At 37.4% G+C, this 20,328-nt stretch overlaps 1 protein-coding gene across 1 annotated transcript in view; it reads right to left on the bottom strand.

Annotated features, from left to right (window-relative positions):
• Positions 1-2,742: 2,742 nt before the first annotated feature.
• The window catches only part of elfn1a (extracellular leucine-rich repeat and fibronectin type III domain containing 1a), an 81,091-nt gene continuing 63,505 nt past the window's right edge, over positions 2,743-20,328 (bottom strand). The window contains exon 3 of the mRNA XM_085271723.1: positions 2,743-8,431. Within this exon, the coding sequence (XP_085127849.1) occupies positions 5,723-8,095 (2,373 nt within the window). The 5' untranslated portion in view covers positions 8,096-8,431 and the 3' untranslated portion in view covers positions 2,743-5,722. The remainder of the gene's footprint in view (positions 8,432-20,328) is intronic.

Here is a 20,328-nt window from a genome sequence, read left to right as displayed (position 1 = left end):
ACTCAAATACAGGGGTAGAAAACACAAAGAGAAACTAATAAACAAATGAACTTAGCTACCCTAAAGAACTTAAAACATCCAAACTAAAACTCAAAACGCTGGGTCAATAGACCCAGGAATGTGACAATCACTTGCAAACCAGTCAGTGAATATGTTTCCCTACAGCTTCCAGCAGTCACCAGGGTGTTAGGCACTGGTCTCTAGACCTAATAAGTGATGGCGCCAAAGTGACTTCTTTAGACAAAGGATGAACTGAAAGGCTTCTCTTTGATCAGCATATGATATATAATCATTATTTTTAATTGTAAATCATGCAAACCTAATTTGCTTGAGCGTAACAAAACAAACACAGGGTTGGAAATTAGCATAACTAATTTCCAACCCTGTAATTGTTATACTGGCTTTCCAGGAAGCACAAATAGGATGAGCAAAATTAAAAAAATTAAATATGACGATTCTGACTTGTGAGGCTTTGTTTTTTGTGAAAGAGAAAGTAAAGTTTTGAAAGCCTTTTGCAGTCTCTCACAGTGAAAACTGTGCCGTCACGGCACTGGCTGAGTTTTTGCAACAGTAGCTACATTATGTTTCGGTCTATTGAAACAAAAGGTTTTTTGGTTCTCCTTTTGTCTCTGTGTGATGGGTTTAAAATGGCCTGGAAAGATGACATTCTGTAAACATAACCAGCAACATGGGTTTAGAAAATAGAATCCATCACTCAGTACTTAGTGTCCTCATTACCTTAATCACATTACAAGGTGTGACTAGGTGAGCATAGAAACGTATCTGCTGGATAAAGAAATATACAGACAAAATTAGTTAGACAAGCATAACCAAGATGAAAGGAGATTATGTGATTTTTAGCAAATGTGATGTTTCGCCATCAGGAACTGCAAGTTTACAGGATTTTAATGCATTTTAGTGCACCAAATGCCCATTATAACATATGTGATGCCACAATGTGCCACAACATGAGTATGAATAGAGTGACAAAAAAAAATCTGTTTATATGCTTAAAAATTTACACTGTAATATCCACAGGAAAAATATGCTGGCTTGAAGAAGGTCATACTGTTAAGTAACAAAAAATTTATTGTTGAATTAATCATATTAATAATTAAATATTGTAGCAATTAGTGTTTCCACATCATTTGGTAGTGTTAAATATATCTATTTCTTTTTTATTTAAATTTGCATATATTTATGGAACAAAAATATAATAAAAAATAATGATTAAAAAAACAATAGTTCGAACATTATTCTGGCAGGGAAAGTGGTAAACAGGTAAAAAGAGGGTTTGTTGCTTTATGCTGGACAGATATTTTTTGGCTAATGAAGTATTTTTCCAAACCTGCCTGAACCATGAAATATTGTCCAGAAAAGGAATGTTTAATGAAGTTTTTTGTTTTTACATGATGCTGTGATAAGTAAGTAATATGATAAGTAGTAAGATTGATTGTCTTTCACCTGTCATATAAATCCTCTTCTTTTGTCTACTCAAACAGAAGAAAACATGCCCAAATGCTGACCAATTTAATAACATGTAAATTTTCCATATAAATTTACCTCATTGGTATACACTCAAGCACATTTTCATTGATTAATTATGTTGTATGATTATTTGAATAAATAAACCTTTGTTTTCATATAGTTCAGTTGCATTTTATTCAAAAATGATGTCTTCATGTTTATTTGAGGGTGAATAATAATTTTTTTGAATGTGTAAGGTACCCTTGAATGCTCTGAAATCTGCCTAAAGTAAAAGGTATTCTTATTATTCATAGTCATTATTATTATTATTATTATTATTATTATTGTGTGAAAAGTGGTCAATAAAGAGATGCTGAAAAGCATGTTCATGCAAAACTCGTCTGGTCTGCCGTGGTATGTTTACAATGGGACTTCTGCTTCTGAACCTCTGAGCACAGCGTCTGCAAATCAGGGCTGTACGAAGTCACTTTCATCTTCACGCAGGACTGTAAGCTGTCATCTGTGAGGGGTGAGCGGTGTTTGTTTTTAACATAGTTCACGGTGGAGAATAGCTGCTGACATAATGTGGATCCGAAGATCCATAACTGGCCTACCTGGGGTTGAAAGTCTCGATAAATGCATGGCGTTTCTGCGGGTATATCGGCTTCCGCGAGTGTGACGCTTATTTTGAGTGATGAAAAAATAACAGAATATAATTTTATTTTTATATTTCAATATCACAATAATCTTCCTATTTAGAACTACAAGTTAAAAAAGAACTAACGTAAATAAAATAAACTTCAGCTAAATACTTCTAATTTATTTTCCCAAACCACGCGGAGCTGCACTATAAGGACTAAAGAGCCGCTTGTTGCCGACCCCTGCACTAGGGGGATGGGGAATTCAAATATATATTCCAGGCAAAAAGGTATGCATTTACTGCAGCCAAATTCAGGGAGGCAACCTGCACACTGAGGTCCACGGGATATCCAAGAGATGGTAATGCCGTTTGACTCGATTGTTCAGTAGGTCAAGCTGATCTATTATCATGAGTATAACCTGCATCAGGCAGTTTACGTATACAGAGTTAGTCATCATGGCATAAAATCTTGGGTAACCATTTCTTATAGCACAAGTTAAATGGGAAGTTATACCCAATTTCAAACAGTTACCCCTTAGGTTACTTATATAAGCCAGTTGCATTAATTTATAGTACAATACTTACATGGAGCAATTCTGATATGACAGCATATAATAAAGATGCTGAGTGTACACTGCATGTGCACCCTTAACTTTATTTCACAGTACTTTGTCTGAAAGCAGATAACATAGTATTAAGAAATAAAATAAAAAAACCACATTTTGTGCTCTTGTTTGTTTTGATGCACTTGGACAACAACTGTTGATCTTTCTAAAGGTTTTCTCAACACTTAAAACTCTTATTAGACACAGAAGTGCTACAATATGCAGTATAAAAACAGGTTGCTAAATAGCTAAATGAACAAGAAACCTGACAGCTCTCATGAGATACTGAAATGCTTTTTATAAAAAATAACAAATGGAGACTTAACGACAGTATCAACATTGGAAATAAAACAAAAGGAAGTTTACTCTTGTACACATACAGTATCCCAAAATCTTAAGGCGGTTGAAGTATTAAGTCAGACAACCCAGTTAACACTTTACAAGGTGCTTATATAAGACATTCACATCAGGCTCATGAATGCTTCATTTCACATTAATGAATAAAAACAGCTTCATGACACACTTAGATGGAATGGACACAGAATTATGACAGAAAAAATATAAATAGGGTAATAAATGCCTGCAGTTACACTTACACACTCAGTGTTGGATGAAAAGAAAGAGCTGATGAAAACATTTTTCACCAGACAATTGTCTTTCCTCGGGTTAGCTCTATTGTCAGATTGTAGACTCTCAATTCTCGCCTTAATACAAAATTCATACATAACAGCATATGTCTGCCATTCTTTCATGTTTTAATTCATTGATCATCTACTGTTTAATATTCATTTGCATTTGAAGTGCTTGCATTTGTACGCTACTAAGAAATGCATGTGGTGTTTTTTTTAGAAACAGCAGCAAGGAGACACCTGACAAGAAATGTGTTTCCTGCTCCCACAGAGGAAAATTCTGACCATATTTTAGGTGATGCGTCATCAGCCATCTGAGGACTACAGCCTCTCTGATCTGTGTGAAGCAATGAGGAGACTTTATGTCTCTCAAAATAATGCAAAAAGCAAATCAAGATGTTATATTTACATAAATGGAAATTACTTCCACATTGCTTTTTTTCATTTGAAGTTTGACCAATGACTCTTTCAGGTACTTGATCTCACTACATTTTCTTCTTCTGCATCTTCAGTACTAGACTGTCCATCAACTGTTTTTATTCCGATTAACTGACTTTTAATTTTCATATAAAACTTGGACGGATGGAAAATGTACATTAATTTGCATTTTGCAAGAAAAAAAATCCATTGGACGAGTGAACACATGCAAAGAGATAATTGAAAATAAAACTACCTCTACTTGGATAAGCAGTTTTCCTTGTTTCCTTAAATTGACAGCGATGAGAACACTTTGAAATCATGACTATAGAGTAAATGATGTATAATGTTACCACAAATTCTTTAATAAACCCAAATCCTACATTGAAGATACATTACATCATTGCCCTTCTTCAAAATGAGCAAGAGAGAAGCAACTAATTATTGATAAATATGTGATAAATCATCATGAGCCTGTTTGGAATGATTTATATAAACAACTTAGAAAGAAAAAAGTGTTAAGTATTATATGTATTTAAAAAAAAACTCAAAATATACAAATTCACAGCCAGTAAGTCAGAGGATTCAGTTTCACATTCTCAAATTTCACTCTAGCTGTTGATATTTGCCTGGTATGAAGCTTTCATAATATACAAAAAGATTTAATAGCCTAGCAGATAAAAAAGAAAATGAAACCTCTCAGCAAGCAACACGGCCCATCTGAAAAACCAACTACTTTCCTCCATTTATTGGATCAGACATTATGCAATATAATACACTGGAAGAAATATTGAAGCAAAGGAAAAACAAAAACACCGTAGTTTATAACATTAAATAAATATTTCCTTGAAAATATACATAAAAAGCTGCCATAGACAGATCAAAATACATATCTGTTACATTCATCCATCGGGCTCTCCTGCAGGGCACAACATCTGTCCATGTACCTAAATGACAGGTGACAAAGTATAGCCGTCTTCCCTTTGAAATTTTAGTGATTAATAGTAGGCTTGGACACCACATCCTGTGTGTAGATATTGTGATTTCCCAATGTTTCTCTTTTGAAGAAGTAACTGATAAGACAGAAAAAGCAAAATCTTCATGGACCCACTGCATGTTATGATCCCCAGGCCGTGAAGAAATATTGTAAACATTTCAGCCTTTTTTTTTTTTTTTTTTACTTTGGTACTAAAGTTACAAATGGTGGTTCGTGAAACTAAGAGAACATCACTAAAGTATGACATATACTGCACTTTTGAAGTCTTTCAAGATACTAAGTGAGTCAGGGTACTTAATCCATTTGAATCATGTAAAAGATGTAAAAGCCTTCATAGAAACAAAACAAAACAAAAAAACAAAAACAGAAATCAGGCATTGATAATGATAAAATGATAAATGATCTCATGGGTTTAAAGTGGGGCTTGCGGTTTTTTATAGACAAGATCATCTGAATGATCAGCGCTCCATTTGTTAAACCTGATTCATCCACTAACACTTTTCCATTTACACAGAAAACACTGCAAATATAGAAAGTCAAATCTGTACATAGTTTTGAATTAAATATATGCAAGGAGGGAAGAAAAAAAAGTTCAAATTGAGGGTCTGAACAGTTCTTCAAAAAATACTGAGGTTTCAGTAGACATATCTTCTTATAATAGTTTCATATTACACAACAGCAAATCCACTGTCACAGGACTTGGCCATGCGATACCCAAAAAACCTATTATCCATTTTAACATATATATTATTTATTTGCAATATAATTTTTCCCATGAATGCTTTACATAATAAGACAAATTGAAAGAATCTTAACCCCATTTTCTTCACAGTCGAAAGAGAATGTGGTACGTGTGAGTGAGAAGTTAATTCTATTATGGAAGTATCCACTGATTCAGTTGTCAGATGAGGTGGTTGTGTCATTTCTGCAATGTGTAGTCCACTAAAAAAAACAAAAACTAGATAGGTTACGATTTTTGTTGGGATGATACGCCTTTCCAGTAGTCTAAAATATCATGGAGGTCCTCATCCTTTGCAAACTGGACTTTCTTACGCAGTGCATGCCCTGCAGCCATGTACTCCTCATCTTTATGCCGTTTCCGGTGGAGTTTGAAACGCTCCCAGATGCTATGTGAAGGTTTGCAGTAGTATTCAGGACTGGAGGAATAGCTTAGATTGTGGTACTGAGAGGACATCTGTGAATATGTTAAGTCTCTGGAGCGGGAGTGAGTAAGAGGCTCCAACATGGAGGACTTGTGGCTGTCAGGTCCTTCGAGCTCCTCTATCTGAGCATCGGGATAGGAGTGTCGGTGGGCACTGTACTGACGGATCTTTTCTGCCTCGGCCCTCAGGATGGCAGCAGCAGGTGTTACAGTGAGGATGGTCTCTCCTGTTGGAGAAGTTTTCTCTATATACTTGGATTCAGAACGATAAGGCCTGGGGCTTCTCATGGGCCCTCCCGTGGCTGTACTGGGCCTCTTTGGAGAGACATCAGAAGACCGATGTCTCTGCAGAGAGTGGTGGTAGCTATCCTTATACACTGGAGACAGAAGGCCAGATTTATTCTGTGGGTGTTCTGATATTAGTACAAGCTGGGGCTCTGCAGTGGATACTGCTCCAGATTTCACTCCTTGAAAAGAGGTGGATTCTGACTTTAACGCATCTATGCAGTTGTTTATTATCTGATTGACTTTATCCACCTCTTTTGCAATTGTGGAAATTTCTGCCACTGATCCTTGACTATTCCCAGCCATTCCCATATCACACTCCCGGCGGTCATGGTGATCCACACTTCGCACCTCCATGTAATTTCCTTTCATCATCTTAGGAGTATCACTTATCTCTTGAAATTTGTACTGCTCCATTTCACTTGCAGATGGTAAGTATGGCATACGTGCCATGCTCTCTCCTGCCAACAACTGCTTCTGCGACATTCGAGATATAGTCCCACCCTCAAGCTCTTGTCCATATTTAAGTTCCATTATGTTTTTCTTTAAACTTCCTGATTTTTTGTGCTTTTCATCTTGTTGGCGCTTTCTTCGCAAGCAATAGTACACAACTCCAAGAAATATAACCATGCTGAATAGGCAGCCCAAAATTGTCATAATGTAGTGAGTAGGAGTCGGTTCTTTCACATTTACCTCCTTTCCATTTCGATGGGCAGTAGAGACTGTCAGACATGTGTGGTTGTGTCTAAGAGAATTGCGTATTGAAGCAACACAATATGTGTAGTTGGTGTGGGGTTTAAGGTTTTTTAATTCAATGTCCTCTTTTATATCTTTTAGGTTTTGAATGTCTGTGAAAAAACTGTTGTTATAAAGAACCAAGATGTACATCTTCTTATAGGGATGAGGAATCTGAACTGTGATGATAGCACCTGTGTGTGTTACTTGCTTCACTTCCATCAGAGGAGTTCCCTGAACATCATTTTCAGGTGTACTGATGGTAGTGTCTTCTGGTTCTGTGCCTGATGGACAGTCTTCCACTCCACAAAGCGTTGAGTCTGGTGGTAGTGTTGTTGACTCAATGGGCACAGTTATAAATGGTGTTACATATTCATCAGTGCACACTTTGGTAAGCATGTACAGTGCATTTCGATAGTTTGGATTGTTAGGAATCTGGCTCAGTAAGCTATAACCGGAGACCCCGGGTGGGGAGTCGCAAACCATTCGTTCATTTGTTCTGTTTGGGAAAACTGAGAGCCATTTGACAAAACCAAGTAATTCACATGAGCAGTTGAAGGGGTTTGTGTACAACTCACAGGTGGTGAGTTTAGTTAAACTGGCAAACGTAGACCCATCTAACTGCTGGATTCGGTTCATGGAGAGGTCAATATTCTCTAAGTTGGGGCATTCCCAAAAGGCATTAGGTGTCACAGTCTCAATCAGGTTTGCCTGGAGGTAGAGGTACTGCAGCTTTCCTAAACCCCTGAGGATCCCCTCTGTCAAGTTCCGCAACTTGTTGAAGCCCATTTGAAGGACTTGCAAGTTAAACTGAGCAGAAAAGGCCCCGTCTTCTATGTAGGAGATTTCATTCTTGGTCAGGTTCAGGTAGGTCAAGTTGGCAAAGCGGCTAAGGGCAGAATAGTGGATACTTTTGATTTTGTTTTCATTCAGACGAAGGTCCACAATGGTGCTGTTGATATGCTGTGGGATGGCCTCATAAGGTGGCTGGTTTTGACTACAAATTGCGAGCCATACAAAGCCCTTTTCACCCTCAATTAACCAGCAGTCTCCACTGACTCTGCCAATATGAGTCAAATATACAATGGCTACAGACCAAAACAAGGCACTCATCACCATGCCTAAGCTGCAGGCCATTGGTGCTTCTTTGAGAGTCATGTGCAGGGCCAAAAGAATCAAAGGGGTGTGATACCGCTGCCGTTTCAGTACAGCTGTTCAGCTAATCTCAGGGCCAGAGACAATCCTTTTATTTGCCTCCTCTTCATTGATAGATGTGTGATGCTGGATGTTATCGCCATGTATCAATTAGAAAAATCTGCTTTCAGATTGAGGCTTGCCTGCAGTGAAGTTGTGGTAACACTTAAAAGAGCATCCAGCACCTCAACTTGGCTTGTGCTTTTTTCCTTAGTGGGTACCATCATTAAATGGTCTCATCTTGTTGTTTCTGCCAGTTTCCTGCATCCTTAGCCTCTCTGGTGTGCATGGATGAATAACCTGTAAAATACAGAAAGGGACACACAGTTGACATTAAGTACACTTACTCAAGCCCTCCTTGTTTATTCCTCACCAATTATTTTGTACACCATTTAAGAAGTGTTTGCTGTTGCCTATGGCAGCCTGCTATTAAAGAAGACTGTTGACCAATTACCATTTGACAGGTTGGGGGAAGCAGTGTCCCTGTTTTCACACCATTAACCTGAGGCCTGTCAGATGCAACTGAGGGAGGCCAATGTTAAGAAGCTGCATTAAATCAATTATACAGCACCATGCAAAATGACAATTTGCATCATGTATTTAGTTTTTCTCTCTGAAAACCTTCATGAATAAATTAAAACCTTTCTGAGCGCTGGATTATTTTGGAGGAAAGAGGGAAATCATGTAGCAGGTGTGATTACCATAGTGTTAAAATTCAATTAAAATCTTTTGCGTGAGGGAACGGGAAAGTGAGCAGCAACTCTCACTTTTAATTCTGCAAGTTTTTTGTTTTTATACAGACTCATCATTTTTCTTTGTAATATCTCTTTTGATCGCTGTTTTTACTCTTTGTACAGTTGATACTATTTCACTGTTGAAGACTTTATGGTAACATATCTTATTCCAGAATTTGGGTTAAGATAACTTTATTCTGCTCTTAGATTTCTGAGATTTTACTGAACATTTTGAGTCATATTTTTTTTAATAAAGTTAAAAAGTAAAGTTTAAAAAAAGCACTTGATCCTATTTTGTCATTGTACACAAATATCTAGTTGTTAGATAACATAGTAGTGCTGTTCCTCCAAAACCCCGACATATGGTAAACATATCAAGAGGGTTTTATAGCTTATATACACAACTTTTCAATGATAAAATAATAAAAATAATTAAATACTGAGTGTATTATTTTCTCTTTGAAAATTTCATAGCTTTGCAACAAACTGTAGTAATACATTCAGTTCCATTCCAGAGCACAGTCATATTCTGTTACATCACGACTCAGTATTACAGACTCCATTACAGTGTTTAATTGCTCAAGGGTCGATTTCCTACTGCTAACAAAGAAATAAAAAAAATGTCTGCCGCGCAGGTATACAGTGGTGGGGAAAACCTCAATCACCTATAATAGCATGTCATTAAAACAATTTCCTGGATCAATTTTAACTTGCAGTGTGGCCATATTTGTACCTAATTGCTGTCTAAATGATGTTTTTGTGGAAACCAAATTTATTAACTGTTCTAATGTGAGAGAAAGGATTTCATCTGTCTACTTGTTAAAGCCAACTGTTTATGCATTTTAATCAGTCGAACCTATAATGGGCAATTTCTATATTAATTTGAACACAGTTAATTATGTAGTTACTAGCCTTTCTAATTATTTACGCCGAACTTCAATATCATTTTATTGTATAGCGTAGTTAACACGAATTATATTGTGAGAAAACTAACTGGACTTTAATTATGCAGATACTACAACCAAAATATAAACTACAAAAATCTTCTCAAGTTTGCTTATTGTGGGGAATTAGGGGTCACCTGGAGTGAGAATGTGCTTTTGTGTGTTAGAGGACATGGCTCTACACACCACACTCAAGTAGATGTGACAGTTTATGGCAGAAAGAATATACTTCAACTTGAAACCACACATGCCACTGTGGATTTAAAGACCATTCATGCTGTAATTTGACCTTTGTGTAGGTTTATCACATTACAGTCACACTATTTGTAGTTTTGCTTATCATACACTCTACACTCAGGGGTGCCTCCAGAATTTTTTCTTTAAAAAAGATGAGGGCGACTAAAAGTCTTGGGTGGCACACCAAAAAACATAATTTCCAGTTTTGGAAATGTCTGGCCGGGTGGCCTGTGCTCCTCCTGCCCTCCCCGATGGTGCTCCTGTCTACACTAAATAGTAATCCCTAATCTGTTGCCTTTTTGTCTTTTAATAGGATGAGCATCAATAACCATGTGTTGTGAGGCAAATACTTTAGGTCATAATAATGGCAGGAGTGTAAATGATGGCTTACCATTCAGTTAGCGTACATCCTCATGTCTCAATTGAATAACTGTCTGCCTGTAATGACTTTTACTTGCTGCTAATTTGCTTTGTGAATTAATTTGTGTGAATGTAAGTGTTGCCAAATTATGTTTAGTATATTTTTTTGTTTAGTCTTTCAAGGGAAGGAAAAGCCGTGATTTTACTGTATGCAAGTATGTAAGTAAGTTGGAGTGGGTGATGGAGATTCATTTTTCCTGAGGACTGTGTGGTAGGGTTATGTAACATGGTGATAGAGAAAGATGTGTTGTCTTGGGTCTGGTTAAGGTTAAGAAACGTCATTCATCCATCCATTTTCTTTACGCTTATCAAACTTAGAATTGTACAGGGGCTGCGGCCTATCCCAGCTGACTTTGAGTGAGTGGAAAGGCACACTCTGGACAGGTTGCCTGTCCATCACAGGAAGACAAGACAAGCACACACTCTCACATCCACAGCTATAGCCAAGTTAGAATCACCTATTAACCTAACATGGATGTCTGTGGGTGGAAGCTGGACTACCAGGAGAACACACAGATGTAATCAGACCTGGCCAAAACCTTCTTGTTCTGGTGAGTGTAGTACTGTACAGTGCCCATGGTTGAAATTCCACAATTGAAGCTCATATATTACAGAATGATTTTTCTGCATGTTTTCATCTGTTCCAGCTCTGAATTATTTCAAAAATTGAAAATACACAGCATACTGATAAACTGACATTGGACATTAGTACTGTTACCCAGGGCTTTGTATATTTAAAACTGATTTAAGTTGGTTTAGCACGGAGGTGTCAAACATAAGGGCTGGGGACTAGAATCAGCTTGGCATGGATTCCAATCCGGCCACTGGACAAGTTTGGAAAATGTGAATGGGGGCATACATTTTCTACAGGCCTCCTCCATGACCATTCATACTACACCAAAGTAATTAAGTAATTCATAAACAATTAAATGAAAGAAGCAAATGTTGTTTTTTTCACTATCTAATATAGATTTTTTTTTCTTCAAAACAGGTCCCAAAAAACAGTTTTCTGTGAATTAACAAAAAGTTCCTGCGTTATAATTACAACCCATTTGCCCAATGAGCTACCAGAAATACCAAAATACCAAAGATTTTATAAATGTAATTTAGCAAATTTATTAAAAAACTGGAACATAATGTTGGAACTGTGTTTATTTTTATTTTTATTTTATTTTATGTTATATTAATATATCCAAGGAAATAAAAGTGTGGTTAAACTTTACAGTGGCCGACTTACGATCAAAGTGGGCAGCATGTTGCCCAGACAATAACATGGCTTTGATATCTGTGGCCTAGAGGATGAGATTATATGTAATTTTAAATATACACATTAGCCTGTTTTTCCTTTTATAGTTGATAAAATCGCCAGGTACAAAGCTAGTATGTTTTCATTGTCAGTTCAGCATTTCCACGACATTATTGCTCGACCAAATGTGTAGATGCAGAGCACAGCAAGATGTTTACTGTATATATGGAAACAGGGCTTTGAATTACCTCTCATAATATTTTGTTTAGTGTCAGGTAGTTTGAGGATTTTATGCTGTTTCACAATTGAGTTCTATTTATTGATCTTTCAAGTTATGTCCGCAAATCTGTCCTTATAATCACTTAAAAGCAAATGGCTCAAATTTTATTCAAAAATGCAACAAAAGACATCGTTTTGCAACACAAATGAAGGGCAATTTAGGTGCAGAGAAACAGTTTTCAATTACAGTTCTCCTTGGTTCACACAGTACTAAGCAATTATCTGCAATGACGCTAAGATAATCAAGTAAAAGCACTACTCAGCTATTCAAGTGCAGATAAAGAGCAGAAATAAATGCTGTGGTGGAGGACACTGGAACAGAATGCCAAAGGCTGCCATTACAAAACCACCTTCATGATGACAAAAGAGCAGTGGCAGAGGAGCATTGAAGAAAAGAACACTGAAAACCCCTGGGAGGAAAGAGGTTCCAAATCAAATGTTCCATGAAATGAATATGAAAAATACAGCTCTGCAGAATATCTGGTGATTTTCTAAGGAAAGGCTGTATTTTTATTTCTTGATCCACTATGGCAGACATGGAGCTCATCTGATCTAGGAACCAACTTGTGACATACAGACTCTTGGTCAGGACTGCTAGGTGAATGCACTGGGTATTATTTGGTAGGATTTTCTAGCATGCTTGGTTAACAGTGCAGCCATTGGTAATTTTCTCCTACTTTGTGGCCTTTTCCTAAAAATGGCCAAGTTTTTTCATCCATCAACCTAACCAAAGAGTGGGTAAAAAAGAAAGTGTATATTAAAAAGAAAGAAAGAAAGAAAGAAAGAAAAACAAGCCCTCCCACACAGGGCATAAGCTTCTGTCACCTAGTTGACATCTGTGTGATTTTATGCCAACGTTATCATACCTGCCACCTCATGGGGACTTTTTGGGTCTTTGCTTTCTCTGCCCAGGGTGTCAAGAAACCAGCGCCGAAGGGCATGTTGTATATATCTCAGAGATGCCAATGGCTTTGTCAAAAATTGTGATATTTGATACCCTGAGAATTAGACCAAGCTTGACCTAAACTGGCTCACAGCATGGCATTGGTGTTAGATTATTTTAGACTCTAAATTGAAGTTTAGCTTTAAATTTCCTTTAGAATGCATTACTTGTGTTTTGTTTATCCGCCATGACTCAACTAGACGAGCCTCCAAATGAGTCACTGCCTCACCACTGAAACCAGTGCACAAATTAGAGCCATGCTTGTTCCCCTTGTAAGGGTAAACACAACCATGGCCTTATACTGATAGTTAATACTGCAACTTTTAGTTAATAAAACATGGATTTTGCATTTAAATATTGCATAATATTTTACTTATTTGTATCCCAATGTATCCAAAACATATGGCAATAAAATCAAAGCCTGAGGTGTCAAGTTGTTAAGGGATAAACAAAGTAAGCTACATTAAAATTAATTTTTTGAGCTTTAGTTTCATGCAAATCACTCCATACTGTATATTCAGATCTCTACAGCAGTGTACGTTGCTTTGTGAGTGCTTAGGTCTATTTGCCACCACAGACCCACTTTCCATAATGGCAGCAATCTGTATGGTCCAGTGCTAGCCCTGAGTGCAGCAGGCCAGAACACCCAAGGCATCAGAGCTGAGTATATTCCCCTATCAGACACAGGCAGCCATTCCACAGTCTCTTTTCCATTTAGGCTTTATGCACTGGGTAATGAAAGCTTTTCTTTTTCTTTTCCTCTTCTGTGGATAACCTATTGAAACCCTGGTTTTGAAGAATGATTCAAACACAGCTTTGTAAATTTCTGTTCCAGTTGCTCGCTGCATCCTCACTTCTACTCTGTAAATGTTGGCTCCTTTTTCATGAAAAAGGTTACAAAATATGACAATACAAAAGCTGCTGTACATATAGACAGATGGGGACCTAGCCTGTGATTTTTGGTGGCCTATAAAACAACTAAATCTAAGAAAAGGAATGTGTCTGTAAAGTTATCCAGGCAAACTTTGACAAAAGCGTATGAAAGTCACATGGACAAAACAATTCTTGAAAATAGTTCACCACTCTCCCCACAAACATTTTATTGTATGCAAACCCACAAACACCTCACCACCCACTCTGGCTATCTCTGTCTGTCAGTCCCCTTCTGTTTGCCGCTGTGTCTGTCCAAACAATTTCCCTCTGCATGCTAAACAAACATTTTTCTTTTCATTGTCCAGGTTTCTACAAAAGTATGCTATCAAATTATCTGGTTTTAGAGTTTGTGGGCCCCACTTGTTCTTGTTTCGCCTTTTATTTCCTATTTGGTCTTTGTCATGGTGAAGGTGCCCCAGTCTCGGAGGGCCCTCCTCATCCATACCAATGATTGCCTTTTATTTGATGTTATTCAAAATGCAGGGACCATCTTGGTGGGACTGAAAAATGTGGCAACGGGAAACCACAAGTGCAAAATCAATTGAATTAAAATGGAACTACTTCTCTTGGGGAAGGGAACCATTACATTTTACTGGGCTTTTGAATTGCTTAGACGCAGTGAGAGCTTATATATTTTAGGTTATATGAGAGGATATTTAACTCATACATTGATTACTTTGAGATTATTGCCTGGAAAAAAGAGCTGATATTTCTGCCTTTGTTGAATACTGTTAAAAGTTCCATATGACCTCCTTTGGTGGTAAAAAAAAAAAGATAATGTGAAAAAATTCCATGTTTGATAAGCAAACTGAACTGATACAGCACTGTAGCTGGACCAAGATAATAAAAGATCATCAGGAGTTTAGCAACCAAACTACCAAGGTACATCTAAAGGCTCCAGTGTACCCATTGCAATGGTTGCATTGCAATGACCTCTGTAACCTCATCTCAGTCACTTATATTAAATGCAGGAATCTATCAATAGATAGATAATATATATCTACAGTGGTCCCTCATTTATCGCGGGGGTTTACGTTCTAAAAATAACCCGTGATATGTGAAATCCACGAAGTAGCCAACTTTAATTTTTACAATTATTATAGATGTTTTAAGGCACAAGTGTCGAACTCCAGGCCTCGAAAGCTGGTGTCCTGCAGGTTTTAGATGTGTCCTTGATCCAGCACAGCTGATTTAAATGGCTAAATTGTCTCCTCAACATGTCTTGAAGTTCTCCAGAGGACTGGTAATGAACTAATCATGTGATTCAGGTGTGTTGACCCAGGCTGATATCTAAAACCTGCAGGACACCGGCCCTCGAGCCCTGGAGTTTGACACCCCTGTTTTAAGGATGTAAAACCCCTCACTACACTCTTTATACACTTTTCTCAGAGAGGCACAAACACTTTCACACTTTTCTCTCTTGTTTAAACACTCTCAGAGTTCAAACCTTTGTAGAAAAACAAGTCCAGTATTATAGAATCAAAATCACCCGCGGTTGCCTTTGAGGCTGCAAAACGTTTCGTCGACATTGTTGTGTTTGTTGGGGAGAAAACTTACAAACATACAGTACGGCACTTCAGAATCACACTGCTAGTGATCGATGATTTATGAGTGCATTGACACAATGCGCTTTAAGAAAAAAAAAAAAAGCATGCAAAATTGCACCCCAAAAAATTGCGAAACAGTGAGACCGTGAAAGGTGAACCACGTTATAGCGAGGGACCACTGTATATATATTATGACATCATTGCCTGGCAATTACATTTTTCTTTTACTTGCACAAAAAGGCCAAACAATATTTATCTGTAGCACTACTAGTATGTACTGGTAAGAGTTATACAGTATGAAAATAAGTAATTTAAGAAGAGTAGATGTGTTTTCTGTTTGACCTCCCTGGTTAATTGAGGTTTTTTTAATCACATAGTTTACATTAGATGTATTGGGATTACATGTGGATATTATCAGCGTTGGAGTGTTGTTTCAGACTCATCTGAATAGCTCTAACAATACTATACATGTTTTATATTTAATAGGGACAAGTTTGATGATCACAATCACAAATGCACCTTCACTTTAGCCAATCAGAATGGCAGTTCTAGAAGGGGAGACTGATGTATCCATGTACCCATCAATCTGGAAACCTACTGGCTAGGTAGCAGTAAAACTATTCTGTTATCTTGGTAGGAACTTTGACTCTTTGCCAGTCATTATTTAAGTGATGAATATAAAGCTAAATTTTTGTCACACCAGTGGTTTCCAGACTGCATTTACTCTTTCGCTCAAACATCACTGTTAAATACTACTTGAACTGCAATAAGATTAAAAATGGAAACCAGAAAGCTGCTTTTAATTAAAATGTTGTCTTTGCCTACATATTCTGAATATTTATATGCAGATATTTGTTTACAGAAAACATATTTATATATGCATGTGCTCAGTTTAGATTGTTTGAGGTATAGCAAGGTTGCCATGGGTAGAATCATTGGTATCCTGCATTGTGTTCTGCACTATTATTTCTTAATGTAGTGTGTGGACATTTTAGATTTAGTTTCTCCTCATGCATGTGTTGAAACTTAAACTGAAATATAGTAAAAATTGTATTACTTCCATTGATTAAGCTAGAATGACAACAATAAAAACTAAGACTTATTCTAATAGGTATTTAAAATTCAGTTCAATTACATTCTGTTTTATTTATGTGCACAAAATCACAACAACAGTTTCCTCAAGGCACTTTATATCGTAAGGTCATAACCTTATAATAATAAAAAGAAAAAAGCTTACTGTCACATAGTGAGAGTGGAAAAAAATAATGTAAAAATGAAAAAAAAAAAGATTTAAATAAAAACCAAGAAGAAGAAAGAGAAAGACAAGCCAGAAAAAGCTGAATGAACACAATTCATGTCTCCTGTCTTAGCATCCTAGAATTGTTTATGTTTTCCTGAAATTAAATCAGACATAAAATCTTATAGCTGCCAATTAGTACTGGCCCCTGCTAATTAGCTCCAAATTAGCATTGGAATAATTAGTATTGCAGAAGTATTGGTTGATTTCAATTAATGCTGATGATACATTAGTGGTAAATGTCAAATAACATATCCTTTTTGGTTAATTAAAGCCTCAAGTGCAAAGGTTGGGCTTATACACACATGCACAGGCATCCTGAATTTTAACTGCCTCTTGGTCTATTCAAAAGTTACATTCAGCTCTCTTCCTACTTGGTATTCCACACAGGTGTCATACTTTGTAAAACTTTAAATGACTTACTGCCCTGCCATCTCTTGTAAATTCCCAATATCTCACTCTATTGTTCTTCAGTGTATCAAGAGTCCTTCAGCAGGCTCATGACCTAGTACGATTCAAGCTGAGACGAGAGCAAAAAATCTCATTACAAACTAAAAGCTCCACTTTGGGTGACACCTCTTATAAAGATGATAAGCCACCGAGAATGGCGTGGAATCACACTGCGTTGATGGAAACAGATGCATCAGTGAAACCCTGCAGGAGAATTAAAGCAGCCTAGGACAACAGTTGGCAGAAAACACAAAAGCAGAAACTGTATCCTGTCCAACTATCCTCAGCATCTTGAAGTGCTGTGATCTCTGTGTCGCAGAATAAAAAATTCCATCCTATAATAAAACCATAACAGGTCAGCTCTACAGAACGCATGCTGAACAGAGGAAAAGCAACTCGGCTATAGAGAGCATTTATCAAACGGACAGGAGAGAAGTAGAGTTTAATTTAATTCTGTGTTTGAGAGTAAGATACAACTTGGAATAACACCTAAAGGTTTAAATGCAATTTTCCAGGCCATCAACTGACCATCAACTTGCCACGTTATTCTGCCCTCCAAGCCAAAGCATCTGTCAGCAATGTCTCTAGCTGCTGACTCATGACATATTGAACTAAAGTAGGAGCTCCTGTGCAGTTCTGAGCATGACATAAAGTTATGCAGAATTTACAATCTATGAGGATTCAATTTACCTGCTTTTTGTTAACTTCTTTATAGTTTTAACGTTTACAGAAATGATAAAGTTCACATGTGCTGACAAAATCTGACAGATAAGACGGCAGTTCTTATCTTTGTCAATTGCCTTGCCATGCTCAGCAGAGGTTTCCCCACCAATTAACCTTCAGGAAGAGACAGTAGCTAATTCAATTATACTGGACTGCGGCGCCGTGTTTCTGAGTGACAGCTCAACCTGCCTTGGTGCTCTGATTGACAAGTTGTGAACCAGAGCAGTCATTCCCTGTGCTGAATGTTTATATCTGTGTGACCCAGTGGGCTACCTGACACATTTAGGAAGAGGACATTATCACTTTCAGATTAGCTCCATAAAGACAATGCAAGGCGAGTTTGACTACAATAATCTACATAGTGGGAAGTTAGTTTTGGTATCAGGAAACTATAACAAATTTACCTTCTTCAGCAAATTTGACTTTTCAATCACTCAGCTGATGCTTTGAGGCCTGTGCCCAAATGTAATATTCCCTTCATGGCTGTTGCACTTAAGCATCTGGTGCTGAGTGACAGCCAGTAGGAGCATCAGAAAGAACAGATTTATTGAGAACATGTTGTAATCTGTTATGCAAATGAACTGTGTAGTTAGTGGCCAGAAAGATAAAGTGATTATTACTTGATATGATTGAAATCACGACTACATAGTCTCTCATGATCATTTCTTTCTGCAGAACACAAAAGTCCATTACGGATGGACAAGGTGGTAAGAAACAAAATCAATTGGTGGTAGCAAGGATGCAAGAAAAATGTAACTTTTGTAGGCACTGAAACATCTGCGATGAGTGCAAAAATGAAAAGGAACACCAGGGTGGCAAATGGAAACAACCACCTTGTGTGATCGCTACTCTAAGAAATAAAACGATCCCTGCCTTGAAAGGAAAGTTATTGTTTCTGACAGGACAAACTCTCTCAGGCTCAACAAGGGGCAGAGGATGTAATGCTGAGCTTGTGCTCTGCTATCAAAGGAGTGAAAGGCATTTTGGTCCACCACAGAAAACATGGGTGCAGACTGGAAGGAGATTGCAACAAGAGATGATAGCTACACTGCTGGGAGGACTTTTATCCCTGTTAGTATGCAGGATGCAATGGATAAATCCACAGAGAGCAAACATACATTTTGGATGATAAACAAATAAATGCTCTAATGATAGTGTCGCACAATTTGCATTTTTACTGTTGATGTCCATTTGAATTAACTTGCACATGCATAATGAGGAGTACTTGCTTTGCTATATTTTGAACTATTTCTTCATGAGGTTAAAATATCTTAAGTTATAGGTAAAAAATAGAGGTTAAAAACACTGCGTGTTGTGATGTAATGTGAGTGAGCCCCCTGTGTGATAGGCATTAAGGTAGATCTCGCTCTAGTTAGAGAGCCATTGCAGTCAGGCTTTTAACACCAGCCTCAGTCACCACTATAGATAATACAAATGTTCCAAATTAAAATAAATGCCTCTCTTGCAGACTCTCCTCATCTGTGTTGTATTTTGCATACTTCTTTTAAAGTACTTATACAGAGGTGTGCAGTCACCAAATGTCATCTGTGTCATAACCTACTAAGGGAAAGAGACAAAGGCAATTATCATTCAGCAGAGTCGAAAGGTCACATGACAAGTCACATTACACAGTGGACATAGACAGATGGTTTTGTGATGTGATTAATCATTTCACCAATGCAGGCACTCTGCTTTTATGGTGCTCTGTTGAAGTGATTGCTTTTAGTCATGATCATAGACTTTAAACTGTCAAACTGTCAGATAAATATGCTTTTTTTTTCAAGATCCAAGTACGGCAGGAGCCTTGTAACATTAAAGCAAAGCTGAAGGTCTAGATCACACTTTGCAACCTTTATTAGTACATAAGGACTAGTGCTTCATTGCTATGTATTTATTTTTTGTTTGGTTAAAGGTCAGTCAGAAATTACGCTTTACTGGATGGAAGAAATCTGACAATGCGATGCCTCAGGAGAAAGAAGTGTGCTCATGGTCACCTGATACCTGATGCATCACTTTAAGAGCTGGGAGAGTGAGCATTCTTCCACTGATGAGCTGCTTTTTGGTCACCGGGTCATGTCTGGAGAACAACCTCCCATCAGTGTTGATATCAAAATCGAAATCAGATTAATCTGTCATAGAAACTGAAGTTTGAGTTTCACTGTGTCAGTCACTGTCACGGTGAAAAACAACTACAAGCAAGTCACCAGATCCACGGAGCTATCTAAAAACACTGGTCAGGCTAGAAAGCTAACAGTCCTTCTAAGGAGCCAGACTTAATGGGGACAGCAGCCAAATGTATTGAGTGTATAGTCTGCACTTTTCTACGGTTGGAAATTTTTAAGAACCACTTACAGTGATGATAAATACCAATAAAATATTAAAAGTGCAACAACTGTTCCTTTTCATATTAATAAAGATATATCTAGTTGCTTGTAAAAACCACA

The sequence above is a fragment of the Mchenga conophoros genome, linkage group LG4, assembly GCF_057382185.1.
Source record: "Mchenga conophoros isolate Kocher_MC1m ecotype Shallow Benthic linkage group LG4, M_conophoros_male_GT1.1, whole genome shotgun sequence".
Classification (NCBI taxonomy): Eukaryota; Metazoa; Chordata; class Actinopteri; order Cichliformes; family Cichlidae; genus Mchenga; species Mchenga conophoros.
Note: the sequence above shows the minus strand (reverse complement) of the source record. Positions and strands in the feature narration are given on the sequence as shown.